Raw genomic sequence first — 20,927 nt, forward strand, 5'->3', positions numbered from 1 at the left:
ATAAAACTTAAATTTTGTATGGGCAAAAATGACACCAATTTTAGTGAAATAGTGAAATAAACTCTTAATACCAAGACATCCCAAATACAAGTACAGATTTTGGTCCTGTAGGCAGGAAAAGTTCCAGGAGGCCACCAAAAATTTCCATCTGTTTTGTATTTTAATTTGCCTGATATAAGTGTACCTATTTGAGCTACCAGATCAGCCTTTTATAATGATCAGATAATACTTTTTCCTGAAAGTCATATGCGTAAACATGCATATTTCAGGCACAAGTCAGTACACACAATGCTAAATCTAAAGCAATTATTTTTGATCAAAGAGGTTTGCTTATATGCAAGTCCCACAAATGACTGAATATGTGGGGTTTATGATGTTTGCATACTTCCATAAAACAAAATTTAGCAGATTATTAGACATGGACAATTTCTTTTTACAATTTCCAGATCCTGCACACTGCTGTTCAGAAGGATTTTTATCAATTCTCATTATTACTGATCCACAGTATGTGAAAGAGGTACTGCTAGACATGTATATGCTAAAAATGGTACCTGCTCTACAGCCAATAGCAAACAACATAAGCTACTCTTACAGTGCACAGTTCAAGTAACTTAAAACACTCATTACTGCTGAATGACTGATACTGTAATTACGTTTTGCATGCCAATAGCATAATTTGATTATCTGTTATTGAGCCTACAGGTATACCTCTTTCCAAACCACGTGGCCTTGTACAACATGGAAGTTAGTACAATGATTTCTATTACTGGAGATTCAATAAACACACACAGAAATACAATTTCTATCATACTAAAAAGAGGACAGTAAACAAACCAAAACGAAAAAACTTCTGAGCTAAAGATGTTGCCAAGTTTTTTTTAACCCAGCACAAAACCTGTTTTTCATAGCTTTTTAGGCCTACAACTTGTAACTGTCCCAGTAGCTCCAGCCATGACAATGCTGATACTAGTTACAAAGAGATCCTTGAGCTCACACCAGCCTTACTGATGTAACTGCTCTTTCTATATGCCCCTGTGTCTTCTGGTAGGAGTGGCTGTGCTCAAACACTGCACAGAAAACACATTGTTTGCTCTGGACCACTTCAGAATGCAACCTAGTCTGACAGGGACATTGATTTATAGCTTAAAATAGCAGCACAAGGATAAAAACACCTGCAAGCCAGCAATAACTTTCCAAATCTGAAGCTGTGCTTGTTTATCAAAGAAAGTAAGAAGTGTAGAGTGTAACTCCTTACTCGCGTTTTATTTTATTACGAGTGCTGCCAGTGCCACAAGGGACCGTGCCCGGGACACGCCGGGGAGCGGGCAGCGCTCGTACGGGCTCACCCCGAGCCGTGCTGGCACTGGCAGCCACGCTCCCACACCGGCGCTACGGGAAACTGGGGATTTATGTTCCTCTCTGACTAGGGTTTGTACTCCTTCTCCCGACACCACACCGCTCACCTAAGTGTATTTAAACAAGCTCCCGCTGTTACCACCAGTCATAGCGGTAAAACCCAAGCCGAGGTTCACGCTCCCGGTACGTGCCGCCCCGCAGGGCCGCCGCCGCCTCAGCGTTGTCCCGCCGTGGCGCCTCAGCCCCTGAGGGGCGGCGCGCGGGCAGCGGGACTGCAGGGACAGCCCTCCCCACCCGAAGCTGAGCGCAGGCGACAAGCGGCGCCCGCAGCCTCCCGCCACTGTTCCTCGGTGTGGGAGGAAGCGTGTGGGGCCGCGCCCAGGGCGGGCCGCGCAGGGCCGGCCGCGGGGAGAACGCACACCCCGCACGAAGCGGCGCGCCCCAAGCAGCGCCTGGGGACAGCGGGTCCGGCCAGGAACGCCACCTCCCCTCGGCCACCCCCGTCCCAGCGATGCTCAGCCCTGCACGCTCGGCCAGGCGGTCACGCTCCGCCTCAGCCCAACGGAGCGAACTTGCTCCGCCAGCGGGCGTGGCGCAGGAATCCCACCGCCCTCGCCCCCCGCTATCCCGGCACCCTGGCATTAATCGTCTCCTTATATGGACACCAGAATGTCTGACGTAATCTCGACGTTGGGAAACCAGCGCCCGCGCAACCAAGCTTGGTTGGGAAGGCGGGTGGTGCGGGAAAGGCGGGGGGTAGAGGGGGAAGGAGGCTCTGGAATGTTGATGGACGCGGCGTTGCGCCACTTGGAGCGGCGGCCCCGGCTCGGCCATTGGGCGAGGCGGCCAGGGGCGGGAGCCGCGGGAGGGGCGGGTTGTGGCGCTTGAAAAGCCGCCGCCTGGCTGAGGAGCGGCGCCAGTGTGGGGTGGGGGCTGCCAGCGGGTGGCAGGAGGGCAGCGAGTTCGAGTCCCGCCTCCGCGAGCCTGAGCCGGCAGCCGCTTCTCCGTGTGCCGCACTTTACTCCAGGGCGAGGGGAGCTCGGAGTGGGCGTTTGGTTTCCTCTTCTTCCTCCTTTTCCTCTTCTCGCGGAGGCCGCGGCTTTCTCTGTGGGGCGCCAGCCCGCAGGGACAGAGTTTGCCAGGAGTTTGGGCTGAGTTCGGGCCCCGGCCCCCCCCCACCCCGCCGCCGCCATGCCCGTCTTCCACACGCGCACCATCGAGAGCATCCTGGAGCCGGTGGCCCAGCAGATCTCCCACCTGGTCATCATGCACGAGGAGGGGGAGGTGGACGGAAAGGCCATCCCGGACCTCACCGCCCCCGTGTCGGCCGTGCAGGCCGCTGTCAGCAACCTGGTGCGGGTGAGTAGTGGCGGCTGGCCCGCCTCCTCCGCGCCTTCTCCTGGGAGAGACTTTGGCCGCCGCGGCCAACTTGGGAGTCCGGCGGCGCCCGCCCCCCCCGGGCTGTCGCGGACAGGTGTCCCGGTCCCCGCCCCGTGAGGACCGGCTGGGCGCGGTGCCGGGGCCCGGGAAAGGGTTAAGTTGGAAGGCTGTTGTCTGGACGGACCTCTGCGGCTCCCGCCTGGAAGCCGTCTTCGTTTGTTCCCTCTCCGGCCAGCGAAGGAGCCGTGAGAGCCGTGCTGCGGAGCAGTGAGTTGTCCCAACTGCGAGTTGCTTGCCGTCTCGGAGCGAAGAAGCCTTTGCCCACCTGAGGAGCGGCATCACATTAAAGTGCAGTAAAGCGCGGTTGTTGCTGCTGTTCATACCCGCCCCGAAACGCTTCACAGATGGCTCTGATACGCTGTGTGGTTCTTTGCTGCCTAGGAAACTCCTATTTTAAGTGTATGCACTATAAAAGGCAAAATACTTACTTGGCGTGAGCCTATCCAGAAATTCCCAAACCCAACCAATAACAAAGCCCAAACCTCCCAGGCATTTGGGTTTCATTTTTAAATAGGTGAGGGTTGGCCATCCTTATCAGTGCAGGAGCTGAGGCGGGACGGACCTGTGGCTTCCAGGCAAGGTCTGGAGTTGTAAATTGTTCTTGTTACTTAGCCTCGAGTATGAGTTACTGTTTGCTTGTGGTAAGCTAAAGGTGACGGAAATTTGGCCTGACTCTTCGACTTCTTGAAAGCGGTTATGCATAGCTTGTCTCTTTTAAGATCTGAGTACTTGCAGTATGGACACTGCAGTATGAGAAGTGCAAGTGACTAATATATTTGACATGTTTTAGTCGTATTAGCACTTTTATAATCAACAACAGAATAACGAACTGTTGCAAGGCAGAAATATTTTCTTTGATATAGAAAGCACTGTGGCATTGCCTACTCTTCTACTCTATTAAGGTAATACTTACCTTGCACCTTTGTTAAGCTTGTTTACAAATACTGAGTACAGTTTTGAATGTCACAAGTTCCTTGCTCATTTTGAATCCTGTTGAATTCTGAAGTCATTCCTAGCAAGAAATACCTCTTGCCACTAAGCTTTGCCTTAAAATGAATAGCTATGCAGGTTAAAATACTGTGTCACTGTTAACCAGTGTTTGAGTGCACTGAAATCATGAGACTTGTGGGCATAAGAAACTGTCAAGATGACTAATGTGTGTGATGTGTTAATCGTGTTTTGGCCTGTACTACTCGCTGCTGCTAGAATAACTTGCCACTTGGAGGTTTTGCAGTTTACTACAGTGTAACTAGGTTCTTGTTCGCCCTGACTATAAATATTACAGACTGTCTAGAATACTTGTGCTTCTTGCTGACTATAGCAGACACTGATCTTTTTATGAAGAACAATCATTGTGCAGCAATTCACTGATGTAATAGGTGTTTTGGCTGTAAGGGTGTGAAGCCTGTGTGTATGAAATACTTTTCCTTGAAAGGAAGACGTTGGAATAATGCTTTGCTTCTCTGAGCTAACCCTGTACCACTGAGTTGTGTGGTAGTCATTTTTCCTCACCCCACCTTTCTCTCAAAAGAAACTTGATCTGATAAAATTTCATTTATTAGAGAAATGCAGAAACAGATTTAGTTTCCTTCTGCAGCTTGCTAATGCTAGCTTGTCTTTCATTTTGGACTGTTTTGGAAGCCTCTGTTTTTTTCTTCTTGCCTGCTAGTTTGATAAAAGGAAAGATGTTGAATTATTTTTTCTGTTTATTCACAAAGAGCAAATAGAAGTGTAATCTGAGGTGGTAGTTACAGGGAAGATGCCCTGATCTGTTAAAATACAGCTTTGTCTATATTAGGAAAAGTGCAGAATTAAAGTTCTGTTTCCTATCTGGAGCTCTGTTTTCAGTGCATTACTCTGAAGTGTAAAGGTGATTTATGAAACAGCAGTTTCACAGGAGCAGGAGAATTTATACAGACAGGTTCTCAAATTACGAGCCTTCTGGTGGCTTCCCAGGTGACAGCAAAGATGGAGTTATCAGTGCAGCCAAGAGTAATGTGGCTGCTGGCTCATTGTGTTGCTTGCTGTCTGCTCAGGGTTCTTAGTGTAGTGTGAGTATCACAAAGTTCATAAAGGAAAGTGCTGAGGAGCAGGGAGTTTTTTAGTGATAAATTTTCATATACAGCAGCATTACTCTTCAGCTGTCCAACCTATAGTAAGGATTCTGCAGTTTGGAAAATGCAGTATTTAATTGATTTAACTATCATGTCTGTGTGTAATTGCTGGTAGCAGTGTTTGAAATTTTGAGACCCATTCTTGTTGAAGGCCTAGAAGAGGTCCTGTGAGGGGGAAATAGGCTAGGAAATTACTATATGGCTATAAGGGAGGACCTCTGTGCAATAACTTGAACATTCCTGAGTTGGAGCTAGCACAATACACTATTCAAGATGGAATAGAGGTTGATAGATATGAGAGTCTTACATTAGGACTATTAGATGAGTCAAAAGGGGGGTCTTCCTCCTAAATACCCTGACTAGAGACGTCGATAAGAGAACTTCTCCTTTGGCATGCATTTCTGTGTTTTCTGTCATTAATGATTATGCTGTATTTCAAAGTTTGCCTGAAACCATCTTAAATTATATAGCTTTTTTAATGTAAAGTTTGCATGCTCAAGTGGACCTATCTGAGAGATACTGCCTTGTCAGAAGCTAATTGTAAAGCAATCCTGGAGAAGAGATAGTCCAAGTCATTGTTAAGTTAATGAAATAACTAAATCTTTTACAAGTTAGACATTGCTGTAGTAAAATACCAAAGAAAGACTTGGTATTATGTTTCCAATATGCAACAGTTTGCTTTCACTGAATCTTGATTATTTTGTTGGGGAATAGCTTTTGCACAATAATTCACAAAATGCTTTGAAGCATTTTGATGAATTTTCTTAACTGTGGGGTGAAGTCCTTGTTGCCTGTGCAAAAATATAACATGGAAGTAAGCATCAGAAGCTTTTTTACACACAAATCAACTTTGACTGGAGCCAGGAATTTGAGGGAGAGGCTTCGGATACAACAAGACTATGAATATACTAAATTGGTCCTTCTTTTAACTGAAAATCTTAATGTTTGTATTGGTTTATAATTGTAGTGGATGTGTGCCTCTTATGGGAAGGTTGGCATTTGGTATTTCTTTTATCTAAAAGATGTGACACTGTAAGTCAAAAGAAGTGGTGCTGTTGGTGGGTAATAGTCAAAGCTACCTAATAGGTATGGAGTAATTTTGAGCTTGCTAAATACCCTATTAGTTTAGAGGAGAGTGAAATGAAATTGAGTTTTAACTAGTCAAACTTCCCAGGCAGGAAATGAGCCATGTGGTGATTTTCCAGTTGTTTTAGTTTTTTTTTTTTCTCTGATTGTTTGGTTTTCTTGGTTGGTTTTGGTTTTTTTTAATTTTTTTTTTTTTTAACTCACCAGACTTTTAGCCTATTTTAAAACCAGGAATTTTAATCAAGGATGGCTGATAATGCAAAAATGGTGAACCAATCACACACATTATATATATGGTTTTATTTCATGGAGGAGAAAAAAAAACTGCTACTTGCCAGTAGTGAATTTACAAGCATTTATGTTCAGACCAATGTTATATTATTGCCAAACAGAAAAAGCAAATTCTACTCTGATGTTGTAAGCTCCATAGTGCTCTGTATGGATTCTGGCATTCTGTCAGTACAGGCATAGCCTGCTCTGGTCACTTCTCTCTGCTGTTTCAGACTGAGCTGCAGTGTTGCTGTTGTTCTGCCAAATGCCAACAATACCATGGGTGAAGCTGCTGAATTTGACAAATTGGGTTGTAATTCTCTGCATGAAAATTAAGGTAGGAGAAGTGAATTGGGAAGCACACAATTTAAAATACTGGAGCAGGCTCAGCAGCTCAAGGAGGTATTGGTTTTTTCAGAGTCTGGGCTGTTGAACGAGGTAAATGGTTTGAAAGATCTGACCTGCTTTACCTGAGACCAATTGCTTGAGACTTACCCTGTTTTCATGTCCTTCATTTTCATAGAGCTTGGGGCATCTGTGCAGAGTGATACTCCTATGAAATGCTCATAATGGAAGATGTAAGACACTAATGGTAACTGAGATCTTTTAGAACAGAGATCTGCTCTGAAAAAACAGTGCTTGTCTATTTGATGATGCAACTTCTGCCATTCCATCCTCTATGTTATTCTTTTATATGTGAGTCTGTTTCACAAGTCTCTATATGCATCCAATTTCTATTATATTATTTTTTAATGGGAAAAATATTGCTTTACTCTGTATTAAATTGCTGATGACTGTGTTTCTCAAGAAGGTGTTATTTTTGGATGCTGTGATATGACTTGATTTACCTACTGAGGTCTGGAGGCATATGAAACACTACTGACACCTTCCTGTATCTCAGTTACTAACTGTGACTAGCTAGGTCAGGCCTGACTAGGTCAGGCTAATCATCAGGAAGGGCCTCTTAGATTATAAATCTCCTGTCTCATAGTCTGGGTTTATCAGAGGTTTCCTTTAAGTAGGTCTGGGCCAAGTACTATTTTAAAATGTAAATAAAAGCAGTCTAGAATAAGTTTAAGCTTGACTGGAGATTGTACTTGATGGGAACAAGGCCCATCTGTACTGCTGGGTCAAAGTCATGTGTGTCAGAGGTTTTTGTGACTTCCTAAAGTTGTGAGGTCGGTCTCTTTAAACTACCACCAGCTGAAGCCCACCCCATCTAGGCACAACTAAAATTACCCAGATAGCTCTTAAAACAAATGGAACTTAATACCAGTTCTTTGGCAGAGACATAAAGTTTAAACTAAACCAAAAAGTTAACTGTGGGAGTGTTGCATTTACTGTAGCTATAGCAGCTGTCCCATCTCAGCAGAGGAAGAAGCAATAATCACCTGAAGCCACTGGCATGTTCTGTCTGCATCCAAGGGCCTCTGACAGGTGAGGAGTTGCCTGGGGTTGTAGGGCTATTTGGAAAGGGCTATCCATCTTCCCTGGACAGGCTGTACATTGCCTACTGATACCTGCAAACCAGCAGCTTGGAAATCACCTGTATAACGAATTTGTGAAGAATGCAGTCTGCCTTGAAATCCTTGTTGTGATTCCAGCAGCAAAAATCAAATACACAGATAAAACCTGGAATAAGGAGAAATGGTCTGACTGTTGAGGAGAGTGTATGGTAGAACAGCTTTATCTTCCTAAGTTTTCTTTTGGCATAGCTGACTTGCCTGTAACTCATGCTACAAAGAGAGGATTGAGCTGTTGTGAGCAGCTTAGGGTTTCTCTTTTTTTGAGGGGAAAAAATTAGCTTGCAATATGTTTCTATATCTTGGAAAAGGATGGAGAAGAAAGGAAAAAGAGAAGCTTTTTTCCTTGCAGAATTTCCTACACAGCACAAAAGATGATTCTCAAGGACGTTGTGGTTTTTGCATTTTTCCTTGATGTTTGTAATTTGTCATGGGATATGTATAGATCTGTGCCTCTCCATTTCCAGTTTATTATATTGTTACATTTTGAAGCTGAAAGAAGTGATCAAAAGAGCAGATCATCTGAACTCTACAGAAGTCAAACTTAGTGACAAGTGAATGAACACTAGTGTAGACTTGAAGATCTCATGAGAGAATGTCTTTTCACTACAGCTTTCTAGGTCTTATCTATGAGTAGTAGAAAACTGATTAGTGTTTTATAAATAAAAATTATTTCTTTTTTTTATTAGAACATCCTTCTTCAGTGTACAGCATTTTCTTCAGGGATCATTTACCATATTCTGGGAACTGTGGCCATATGCTCTGAGAAAGTGGATAAACCCCATTAGGGTGTGTGGGAGGAGCTGGGAGAAGAGTGATTTATTAGACAGAAAGCAACTTTGTAATAACAAAAGCACATCATAAACTTCTTTCTTGCTTTTATCTGTTAGGAATCATCTTTACATAAGTGATTAATTAGTTTCTGATTTGAATGGAATAATTTTTGTTCTGTTATTGTGTTTCAGTACTTAATTTATTCCAATCTTCTCCATCAGCTTTAAAAGGAATCTTTTGTTCTCTCTTCCTTTAAATGTACATAGAGATGGTGAATGTCTCCTCATATGCAGATTGCTTTTTTGGACGTGAAAACTGAGACTATTATTGTGGAATGGATAGTCTTTAAGTGGCAGTTGGACTAATAGGTTTCCATATGCCAAGAACCTGGTGAATACCACTCCTGCGTTGAAAAACTTATTAAATGTTTTTTTTTTTTTTTTTTGCATAAGTGAAATACACCACTGTGGGAGGAGTTAAACCCGTGTTAAGGACCAGTGTTTTTAGCAATTTATTCTTCCTGATATTTTGTAACTTTACAGAGTGATGTAGTTTTGCTTTGTATTTGAAACAATAAGGTATTTTTCTCCACATAGTGATACTGGACTGTAGATGTGGAATTCCTTTTAGAGGTTAATAAAAAATAAACCAAACAAAACATGAGTCAGAAGTGTGTACCTTCAGAGCAGAGAGTAATTAGCATGAACTAGACACAAGCCTGCCCCTCCTTAAATGCTGAAAAGCATGCAAGAAAACAGCTATGGACATTAATTTCATGAATGAGTACAGTCACAGAAGTGCTATAGTAGGAGTATGAGAAATGGTGGTGAGTGAACTGATGAGAGGCACTCTGGTCGCCTTAGTTAAGTCCCTGTGTGATGGGAAGCTAATGAATGTTCTTAGCCTTTCTTTTTGAATGGGTGCATCAAAATGGGAAGCTTATTAAAGGCTGAGCCAGGAAAGTCCTTATCAACTTCTTGCCTATTCTCATCTTTCAGCCATTTGCCAGGTATCAGCTCTTCAGTTTCAGAAGTCTGACTCTTCCTGTCAAGCAGGGGAGCTGTTAAAAGCTGTCATCTAGAACTTATTTCAGCTTAATTACTTATTCTCCCGTCTTCCAAACTTTTCCTGAATTTTCAGGAGGCTGCATATCGCAACTGTTTTAGATGAGGGAAGCATTAATAAAACTTCCTTCTCTTACACAGCTTTTGTTTTGTTCACCTGTACAAATACTTGCCAGAAGGAGCAGAAACTGACTTCAGCTAGACTGATAATCAGTACATGTGAGAACAGATATATTGTGAGCTGTGAGCGTTTTTGGATGGTTTTGGTTCCTGGTGACCACAAACTTACAGTTAGAACAAATGGACTTCTTATAAATGAGTATGATACCTGTCTGTTCATAGGTGGTGAATGGTTAAGCTCTTTAGTGCAAAATGGAATATAGTAATCTATAACTGAGTGAAAAAAAAAAAGTGTTAATTGTATGCAAGCTGGCACGTTCAATCATCCTATTTAAACTCTGGAAACCTTGTAAGTTGCTAACAGACATTGGTGTATTTGCTTAGGGGAGGTTTTTAATACTGAAGTGTGTGGTGCACTGAATATTTATCTAAAGAGTTATCACTAGAAAAAAGATTGCTCCATCAAGCACCCAGATGGAAGTTTAACTTGTTTTGGTGTGCCTGTTTGTTATTAAAATCATAGGGGTTTGTGTAACTTAAGTCAAGATAAATCACAAAAGGTGCTTCACATTTCAGCCTCTGAGTGTGTATACAGGTGTCTATTTGCCCTTCAGCTAAATCTTCAAAAGCTTCTGTTTTTACACTTTATAAGAAGTTTTCTTCCAAGTACTGATTTTTTCAAATTACTGCATAATCCTTGCAGGTTTTTAGATGAGCTAACAAATTAAAATGGCTAGTGTTTGGACTACAGCAATAATCACTTTCATGAGTGTGGCTGTCTTTGCAGCTTTTGCAGCACAATAGTTGTGCTGAATAACAGACGAATAAATGGGGTTTCTCTCGAACTACAGAGTAGTAGCAAAAAAGTCACTTTTGATTTAGCTTGCCCGGATACAATGACAAAAAATGGATTGTGAAGGCCTAGTAATTGCCAACCACTGGCTTAACTGTAGCAAATGAAGTGTTCTTTGAGTCTTTGCCACACCTATAAAATGCTACTTTTTTTCTCAAGAAAATCAAAGCACGGTGAATGGGAACCTCAGTAAATTTTAGGTAGGTTTCACTTCAACTTTAGTTTTTCTCTGTGTAAAACAAAACATAATAGCATGGCATTTCTTTAATTTCTCTTTAGTTAATGCTGGCAAAACCTGCATTCCTTAGCTCTCAGACTGGATTCCACTGGCACTTGAGCTGTCACACCTGCTGAGCCCAGCCCATTGCCCATGCAGCAGGAAGACAGGAATGTATTATTTATTTTTTTTATTTTTTTTCTCCTCTTCCCAGCTTGATATCTGTAATGATTGTAGTTCCTGTCTAGTAGCTAGTATGGAAACTTCATCTCTAATATATTTATTTCACCAAGATTTAAAGACTTTTTCATTAATGTCTGTTAAAATTGTAAGAGGATTTTAACAGTTAGAAATGGGTGGCCCTTTAATATATTTCTTCTGTTGTGGAGTTGATTTGTTAACCTTCTTGTAATGTGACACAGTTTATTGTCACATAAACTGTGACAACAGTTTATGTTGTATGTGAAATGGATGATATTGTGTGTTTGTAGAGGGCTGGCAAGATGGAGTTCTAAGATGCTAACAAATTGCAGTGAAGAAGAAAAAAAAAGGTGCTGTTTTAATGAAGTTGAACTTTCTAATGTCTCTTTTTGATTAAATGCCAAATTTAAATATTTGTTTTTAAGAGGAGTTTATAGAGGCTTTGCTTCTCTACAGCTTCTGAACTAACAGTGACTAGGTTTATTCCTTTTGTATGCAGGAGGTGAACCCAGGCTTTGACCAGCTTTGCTAATCATGGGAACATAACTAAAGACGCAGTTTTAGCCTACATATTTGTGGCACTGGACTGTAACCTTCAAGTTGCTTGCTTATATTACCTAATTTTCCCTCATGGTATTGAGAGAATTGAGTGTAGCTCTAATGTGAAGCTACTACTGATAAAGTCTGTCTGTCCTGTCAAGCATATGCAGAATGCACTGCCTACAATGGCAGGGCCAAACAAATCCATTAGTGTAAAGAATTGTCACAGATCTCAGTATAATGTGAGCTACGCTTTCCAGTAGGGACTGCAAGGACAGGAGTAATGCTTTTGGAATGTTTTAGTTGGGTGAACATAGAGAGATAGAATGTATATTAATATTAGTCCAAAACATTGATTTAGAAGTTGGGTAGCTTCAGCAGTGATTTGGGTGGAAATAAGTTTTAACAGCTGAATGTTGACCATAAAAGTGGCTAAGAGTATATTCTAGGTGCATGGAAAATAATTGTTGTGAGAGAAATTGTTGTGTAGAATGAGTTAAATGATAAAAATTCCCAATAGAATCAGTGACAACTAGGAATTGGATTACACTACTCTTACTGGTGATGTCATCCCTTAGTAAAAGACTTTGACTACACTGATAAGGTTTGCTTCTATGCCATAATATATAAGCTTTTACTGCAAAACCCCCAAATCCTTAGTCTCTTCAAAGTATAATGTTTTTCAGTGTGAGTCAATAAAGAAATAGCAATTGCTATTGAAAGTAGTTGGTTTTAAAGCTTTAAAATATGATAGTGATATATGAACATATAGTAAGCTTAAGATTTAAAAATTAATTTTAATAGCTGAATGAGTCTCCATCTAACTTGGAATTAATGCTGTATCAGACACTACTTTATTTGACTTCTAATGTTCGCTATCAGCTCCTTCTGCTGAGTGGCTGCTTTTTAATGCTTTGCAAATTCTTTGTGGTGACTCCACATATAAGCAGGTAATCTTCTACATGTGAATTGCTTGCAGAGCTGGTATAAGTGGTCATGAGCACTAAAAGCAAAATCAAGCTGAGAAATAATCACATGATATCAAGTTTCTGACACGTGTTTTCAATGGTGCTGTGAATGAGTACTGTCCCTTGGAAAACAGCCTACCATATCTAGTTAAATGCTCTTTAATGTAACTAGACTCTGTTGTAGCTAATTAGAAGATTTCCTTTAAAATGTGAGCAATAATTTATACCATGAACTTAGTGTACACTAGAAATAGCTGTTAGTCAGGTAAAGTGAGACTTATAAAAGCCAAATTGTCCAGTGTGCTACAGAAGGTGGATAATTGCTATAGAACACTGTGTAGCATGTATCTTACTGGTCAAGATACATTTGCTGTTGCAGAGCTTATGCCAAAAGATTTAATGCTGTGAATTTCTGTTGCTTCAGTCATATATTGGTGAGCATGTGAAGATATTTTCAATATATTAAAAACGTAATGAAAAATATTACTTTATCAATAAAGGAATTCTAGATGGGTGTTTTTTTTCTGTTTTTCTGCAGGGAACCATTCCTGCCATGAACTTAAGGGGGGGGGGAAATATCTGTTCTCTGGAACCACTGATGCTCTAGGATGGAGCTGATAAAGGAAGTAGTGCCACTGTTTCTGTAGAAGAGGGAAAATCAGTGTTAAATAGTCTGGTTCAGAAGTCAGTACAAGCATATGACAACTGGAAGATCCTAAAATTCAGGGCCTACGTTTTCAGTTGTGGCATATTAAAATGCCGCATTTAGGTAGCAATACCTGTCAAATCAGCAGTGTTTTCAAAAAGTAAAATGGGTTATAAAAGGTAACAACAGATTTTGTAGTTAAATAAATGGCAAAGGGAAATTAAGGCGCTTCTATTGGACATCTGCCTTGTAGCTGATACAGTTACTACATCAGTAAATTTTAGATGCACAACAGTAGAAAAAAACTGCACTACTGTTCTACATTTGAAAGTTACTCAAGAAGTAATAGAAAACACATTTTGTCTTCATGTTTTTTTAAACTTCTTGAATATCTGTGCTAACGTGGGTAAGTGGAATGCTAGCTTATGTTGTGGTCTGTGTAACAATAAGTTAGTTTATCCTTCTGATGAAGGAAAAAACTGACTGGGTGGACTCAGTTATTATCTGTGTGTAGCTATAACTTGGGTTGGTTTAGAGATACTGCAGTACAATATTTATCTGTATCAGATTCTTATAGGCAGCCCTGCTGTATATGGAACCAAATCTGCCTTCCATTTGATATGATCTGCACATTTCCTGTGATGACACTTCTTACTATTACTCTTGCCAACAGGGCCAAAAAGCATCAAGATTAGTAAACTTTCTGGATGCTTCTACTTGACATAATGCTTGAAATGCTGGGAGGACAGGATGCATCTGAATTACTGGGGCATGATGGGGATCCTCATCCTCCAAATCCTCTGCAACATGCAGATATTAGAATATTGTCAAAGATGGTGTAAATCTACCCACAGAATCATGGTGTTTGGTTTCTTGTTTTTCATTATCTGACTAATGAGAAAACTTAGCTCCAAAATCATGCTGTGTTTTAGTACAGTACTAATATGTGTATACACCTGCAGCAGGATTTATGTTAAGTGGTGCTCTGAATTTCTTGACACAGATCTGAGTACATGGAAATGAACTGGAAGAGCTTTTGGAGCCTGCAATGCTGTTAGTATGTGGTGTTGTCTTTAGATTTTCTTGTAAAGATAGCTGTTTGCAGCTCTCAATCTCATTTCTAGACTGCAGTTGCTGTATCTTATTTTTCCTGATGAGTTTTGTAAATGCCCAAGGGTTAGAGATTACTTACGTGAATTATGTTATTTGACTGAAGTAGAATTATAATGTCCTAAAATAATTTTAATTTGAAGTACTGGTTTGCAAAAATAAACTCTTCTTTTGATAAAAGAACTAATTTCCAAATGATAATAGTTCTGTTAAAAATATCACATAATATGTGTTTACTTCTGTGAAGTTAATCCTGTAATGAGCCAAACCATCCAGGCCTCAGCTCTGTACTGGTAAGAGTTAGTAGGTACTAGCAGCATGAAGAAGTCTTTTGGTATCCAAATGATGTTACTTTCTATTTTCCATACGGTTCTTGTTTCATGGTTTTGTATTTTACATGGACAGCAGGATTTCCTTAGCCTTAAGCCAGTTAAATTTTTCTTAATCATCAATGCAGACAGGTAGGTCAGTTTGCTGCTGCTGGGGACCAGATGGCTGATGTTTCCTAATTTGTTTGCCAGATGACTTTGGAATTGTACCCTGCTGTGGCTGGAATGTAGTCTACAGGCCAATCTTGAGAAAACCAGGAGTCAGGACACAGCTTCCATGCTGGCTGAAAGGACAAGGGGACAGGCTCTGATTCACCAGTCTCTTCAGCGTTGTGCCTGGCTTCAAGCCAGGGTTGGGACTGGTTCACTGCTGGGATATGTGCATTATTCATTTGGTGTAAACTAAAAGCAGGAGGAGAATTTAGCTGCACGTTTCTTTGGACATCTTTCCATCTCTAATTGCATTGGCCTGTTCACCTACAGAGAAATAGAAAACTAAAGCTTCTTAAACTAGTGGTAAACTCACTGATTTTGACATATCAATCCTATTTATAATTCAAAGCAAGATGAGTAGAATGATGAAGAGATTGGAAATTTGCTTTGTTAAAGGCTTCTGGGAGTCTTTGAAGGAAAACAAAAGTTTGTGTTTCAAAAAAAAGTTGTAGCTTAAGACTCACTTTTTCAGTTGTATTAAATGAGAGGGATAAGATTGTGAGGAGTGACCTGTAAACCCGTTCACTTTGATTTTTCTAAAAACACTTCAACATTGCTTGACTTTTCTGTTCAGAGTTTGCAAATGTCCTGTCTTTACTGGAAGCTGGTTGTATATGATAATTTTTGAGTGACTTGTAAATTCAGATGAGACAAAGTAATTTCATCATGTACCTCAAAACTGTTTGACTTGCGTCTGGCAAAGTTTGGTGCTAGGCTCCTATGCCAGGATGTACACAATCCTGCTTTGACAGATTTACCACATGGATTATGGCAGCTAAGGGTTAGGGCATGATAAACATTCACTCCAACACCTGTATTTCTAAAAAAGCTTTGTGAAATAGATAGGAATACCAACAACTGGATCTTCTTGACAGTGCATGTAATAACAGTGCAATCAAAATCCTGTGACTGATAAGAACAAAGGTAAGCAGCAAAGTCCTGTTTTGCTTCTCTTTCCTGCCAGAGCTTCTTCCAAAAAGCTTTCCATGTAATTGGGCTCTGATGACAGCTTTCACAAAAGGAAAACTTGAACAATTGAAAAGTACTTACTGAGTCCTTGCTGCTTCTGAAGCCACTGAGACAAACTGGTCTCTGAATCAGTGTGGGATAAAGGGCCTCTTTTGTAGGCCTCCAGTGGACTACAAAGTCCACTTTAGCCTTGTCCAAGGAGTGAACTCTGAAAGGAATAGGATTCACAACTGGATATCATCAATTTCCTTATGTTGTCCTGTGTGAGTAAAACCCCTCATTATGGAACCTGAATTAAAAATTCTTTCATGAGGATTTATTTCTCTCTGCCCATGTTGTATTTTTTCACTCCAGACTGAAATGCCATCTATGCCAGCAAGGAGTTAGCATAAATTTGGTCTGACTTTGGCTTGCTTCTAGCTCAACTTGATTCTTTGTTCCTAGTCATGATATCTAGGTTAGTTTTACTTTAAGTTGCAGGATGTGTGGAAAGTACTGTTAATTCCATTTTGAGATGGATTCTAGATGTGGCTGTGCAATGTAGAGACTGTTGTCACTGTAGAATTAAAGCAAATACTTTATTTTATTTTTTCAGGATAGACATCTAAAGAAATTTGTGAAGAAGTTGCAGGGAGACTTGATAGAACTGAACTGGTGAATAAGAAATTTTTTATTTGAGATTTAATACTCCTACTACTGTGTCACAATCCTTACTGAAAGCAAGACATGGACAAATACATAAACCAGGGAGTGGATTTTTATCGAGTTGTCTTCTGGTAAAGCTGCTTTTACAGCATACAGACTTAGATCACTTTGTGTGGCACATGGGTTTGTCAAGCAAAACTCATACTGCAGCTTATTTCTTGGGGGAGCCATGGGGGTGACAGCCAGGGCTGTTCTGTGTTCACTGGGTGATGGTGAAGGAATATTTTTATGCTCTTTGCTAAAATGACAGATGCTTTAAATTAAGCTTCTGGGACATTGCAAAAACTAATTCTTCTAAGGTCATCTTCCCTTTTAACAGGGGAAATCATATAAGCTGTGAGGAAAATGTCTCTTCCAGCATTTGGCAAATTGTCAAACTAGTATTGTCAACAGAGGCATTCAGAGGAATCTTTGTTTAAAAAAAATAAATGAAATGACCCTTAAACAATAAACTTAGAACTCCCATCTTAATTATTTTTGTTCTATTTGATGTGATATGTGCAGTTTTTACTTTCATACTGCAGAAGTAAAAAGAGCTAGATATTACTGGGTGCTTGTCTGTTTAAACTAACTCTCATAGAATTACAGGAGATGAAATTATTTTTCCTCACTGAGCAGCTGTTGTTTGTTGTATCTAGCAGGCTAAGAAGGTGAGCAAGGGACCTTGTTTTATTTTTCCTGTAGTAGAAGCAGATATGACAAAAAACTGCAAAACTGCTTATAAGGAAGAAACTTGACCTGATGAAAACCTTTTCTTCTTTCTTTTCCATTAAGAAAATTCTCCACATCAGAAAGCTTAAAGCATACTGGTTTTCCACTAATCAGTGGCAAATAGAACTTGCAGGAGACTGACAAACAAGGTGAAGAGCAGGAGCAGGACATCTCAATCTCTTCCTCCTGCTTATAGATAACTACATTCCTAGAAAGTTTTTCAGTGGCCATATATGCCCTCTGACTTTTGTGTGTCCCATTTCCTTTCAATTTCTTGACTTGTCTGCCTTTTGCTTTTTTGAACAGGGAGCAGGAAGGAAAGTGGCTCACTCTTTATTCAACTGATTTGTCTGTAATCTCCAAAGAGTTTGGAAATTAATGTGGGGTAGAAGTTGTAACTAGGAAACTGTCTTAGTCAGGTTTGCTTGTGAGCTCACCTTACTCTCTAATGCGCAGTGTTGAAATTATGGTTATTTTAGTGTGTTAGGGCAGTTTCTTTGGAACTATGAGTAAGTGCCACTGCAACACTGTGTAATAGCAGAAGCTTCTGTATCACTCTGTCACTTCCCAGTAAGTTAAGATAATTTTAGGAAGTAGGAAAATCCAAAACCCAAACAGGAATCCTGTCATTTTTTATTTCTAGCCAACAGTACAGATGTAGAAAAAAAATGTGTTTCTCAGATGATTGTTTTATATTAGCCTGAAGCTGGACAAACTACCTGACTGAAATAAGGAATGTGTAGATACTACATCTTCAAGGAAAAAAAACCAACTCATTTTCTTGGTATTGGACGGTGAAGAGGATAGTTGTTACCTTGTGTTACACTGCAATGTGTCTGAAACTTGCTTAGGCCATATAAAGTTCAATCTGAAAAACAGGATCTTGTGAAAATTAAGTAGGAGACAAAGCAACAAAAACCCCTAACCACAAAGCTAGGAGGACAAACCCACTAAACGTTTTTGAGGATGTATATTTTTACTCATTAATATGTCTTCATGTTTTGAGACTTTTCCTGTTAAATGTTATGTGGAGTAAATTTTTTTTTTTACGTGCCATTTCTATACCTTGGCTACAACTGCAAAGAGCAATAAATGGAAAGGTTTTATATTTAAATAAGTTCAGGAGTACATTCTGTTTTGGTACTTAAAACAAGGTTGAAAGTCCTTTTTACTAGAAAGGTAGTGGACCTTTTTAATTGATGCATCATTGAAGTTGCTTGAAATCTTGTGTCCCTTCTGTGGTGTACAGTACTGAGGATATGGATGGACTTGGAAGAGAGATGTCATTGGAGTTTAGGACAGTTTTTTTTTGAGGTTAAAAATCTCCACAGAAAAATCCCAAACAACAGAAGAGGAGTTGACTCTTATACCGATGTTATTTCTATTTGAAGATTAAAGATAGCTATGTAGCTACTTTTCTAGCTATAGCAAAAAAATCCATATATGTATATGTGCATCTGTAGACATATAAAGTAGATATACATCTGCCTACAAGTAGCTGATAATGCTTCTTTGATTACTGAACCTAGATCTATCATTTTATAGAGGAGACTTATCCTTTCTGGATTGAGTGATTAAATGCTTTCTGTGTGTTTTAATACACCTGGCCACTATAAAATAACAATTGCTAAAGTGACCGTCAACTTGAAGTGCCCCCCACATTGTAAGCTTTATTTTTTTGCATTCTTTGAAATTACACTTTTTTCAATATACTCAAGTGTATGCAGGTTGGTACAGCTGCAGGAAAATAAATCTTGAAGGCATGGTTCTTGTAAATAAAGTATTGCTCTTCATTTTCACCTGGTGAGAATCTTTTGTGTAACAGTGTGTAATCCAGAGTTACTGGGAATTAATCAATTTTTGTGTTATCTTGATCATGCACACATATCCATGCAAACTTGTGAGAAATATAAAGAATGTGTTTCCTGAGTGCAGTGGAAATAATTAGAACAAAGCAGGCATATTCTCTGGTGGGTCATGAGATACATTTAGAATCTTGCTCCTGAAGCATTGCCATGAAGTTCAGTAGTGAAAGCAACACTACAGTGCTGTGCACTAGGACAGAGCATGACAATTGATAAACCTACTGTGAACACAAGAGACAGAAACCTACCATAAAATTCTTTAAGATCTTTAACCATAAAGATCTTTAACTTTTTTTTCAGTTTAATTACCTTTAAATATCTCTGTGGCTAATTGTGAGTGTAGTACTAAGAGATTTCCAAGCAAAAAAAAAAAGTAGGCTAGGCTCAATCTGTTTGAAGCAAATGAAATGCTCAGGCTGATGGACTTCTGTGAAGTTCCTCTGAAAAGGAGCAGACCAGGGAGACAGTTTTTGGCAAGCAGCAAAAATTTGCAAGGAAACAGTGGTTCTGGAAGGCTGTACGGCACTAGAATTGGCAAGTGCTGTGCATACTGACACACTACGTCTTCTGTCCAAACCCAGTGAATCCTTAAGCACCAGCTGATCAGGGATTTTCAGGGCTATCTTGTCTAGCTTGAGCAGGTCTGGCAGCTCTTAACACAAAGTGGTGTCTAGTTTAAAGACCTTCTGTTTGTGATGCTTTTCTGAATAGCTTATTCAGCTGGAAAATACAGCGAACAAAGGAGCTGGAAATATTTTGTCAAGTTGGTGATCTCACAGTTCAGAGAGTCAGCTACCAATTATAAAGACTTCTATTGTGTAACACAAGAGCTAGTGTATAGAAAGCTCCAGATCTTACTCTTTCTTTATTGGCTTCTGCATAATTATTTTTTGCCTAAAGGATGGTGTGGATGTGGGATGCATTCACACTAATTAACTACATTTTTCTAGTAGACTAAGTTGCTAGCAAAAGGAGGGTAATTTTTTTTATCTTTGAATTTGATTTCTGACTTGTGGAGATTAGGACAGAGGGAACCCTTCAGAGATTAAATTTTTACAACTAAGTGCAGGAAAAAATAGTGTTGTTTCTAGAGAGTAGGAAAAGGGAGAAGCGTGTGTTTGTGTGTCCTCATTTAATTTAGTAGAGATGTTGATAGGAAACAATTTATGATTTCTACAGCATTAAGTTAACCACAATATATAGTGATCTCAAAAGTAGACACAGCAACAGGAACCTGGTGAAAGGAGCTGTCATGAGTATGAAGCAATTTTTTTTTGTTATTTCACTATTTGCTTTTATCTGGCCTTGACATTGAAATTTTGATTCTTAAGTATGTCTTTTTTCTCCTGCAGGTTGGAAAAGAGACTGTGCAGACAACAGAAGACCAGATCTTGAAAAGAGATATGCCACCAGCATTTATCAAGTAAACTAATTTTATTGTAAATTTTGTATTGTGCATACAGGAAACCTGTTCCAATGTCAGGAACAACCTCATTGGCAGCAGGGATTTGTCTTGTTACATTCTGTATATATGACTATATATATATATGGTATTTCTTCCTTTAAAAATAATTACAAAAATTAATCAGGGTAATAATGGTACTTAGCTGTGTGCTCCTGCAGGTTTACCTAAAGTGTCAGAGAAATGTGGTGTCTCAGTCTGTTTTTATTTATTTGGCTGATGGGAAAATGTGAATTTGTCAGTATAGGCAGATGATAGCATAACTGCCTGGAAATCTAAGACATTTGAAGAGCACTGACTTACTGCAGACAGTGTAGTAGACAGTCCCCTTACAGCAGACATTCTCAATTCTATGTCTTGGTGTAAAAGATGACTGGCTTTCTCCTTCTGT

General features: G+C 39.9%; 1 protein-coding gene and 1 long non-coding RNA gene across 5 annotated transcripts in view; one reads left to right on the top strand and one right to left on the bottom strand.

Annotated features, from left to right (window-relative positions):
• Positions 1 to 1,876, bottom strand: part of LOC128791853 (uncharacterized) — a 56,148-nt gene extending 54,272 nt beyond the window's left edge. For both annotated transcript variants that reach the window (XR_008432185.1, XR_008432186.1), the window contains exon 1: positions 1,464 to 1,876. This is a non-coding gene — a long non-coding RNA (uncharacterized LOC128791853). The remainder of the gene's footprint in view (positions 1 to 1,463) is intronic.
• Positions 1,877 to 2,309: 433 nt separating this feature from the next.
• The window catches only part of VCL (vinculin), a 55,362-nt gene continuing 36,744 nt past the window's right edge, over positions 2,310 to 20,927 (top strand). For all 3 annotated transcript variants that reach the window (XM_053948980.1, XM_053948977.1, XM_053948978.1), the window contains exons 1-2: positions 2,310 to 2,715; positions 20,427 to 20,497. In XM_053948980.1, the coding sequence (XP_053804955.1) occupies positions 2,548 to 2,715; positions 20,427 to 20,497 (239 nt within the window). In that variant the 5' untranslated portion in view covers positions 2,310 to 2,547. The remainder of the gene's footprint in view (positions 2,716 to 20,426; positions 20,498 to 20,927) is intronic.

This window comes from Vidua chalybeata, chromosome 8 (genome assembly GCF_026979565.1).
Source record: "Vidua chalybeata isolate OUT-0048 chromosome 8, bVidCha1 merged haplotype, whole genome shotgun sequence".
NCBI classification, from domain to species: domain Eukaryota; kingdom Metazoa; phylum Chordata; class Aves; order Passeriformes; family Viduidae; genus Vidua; species Vidua chalybeata.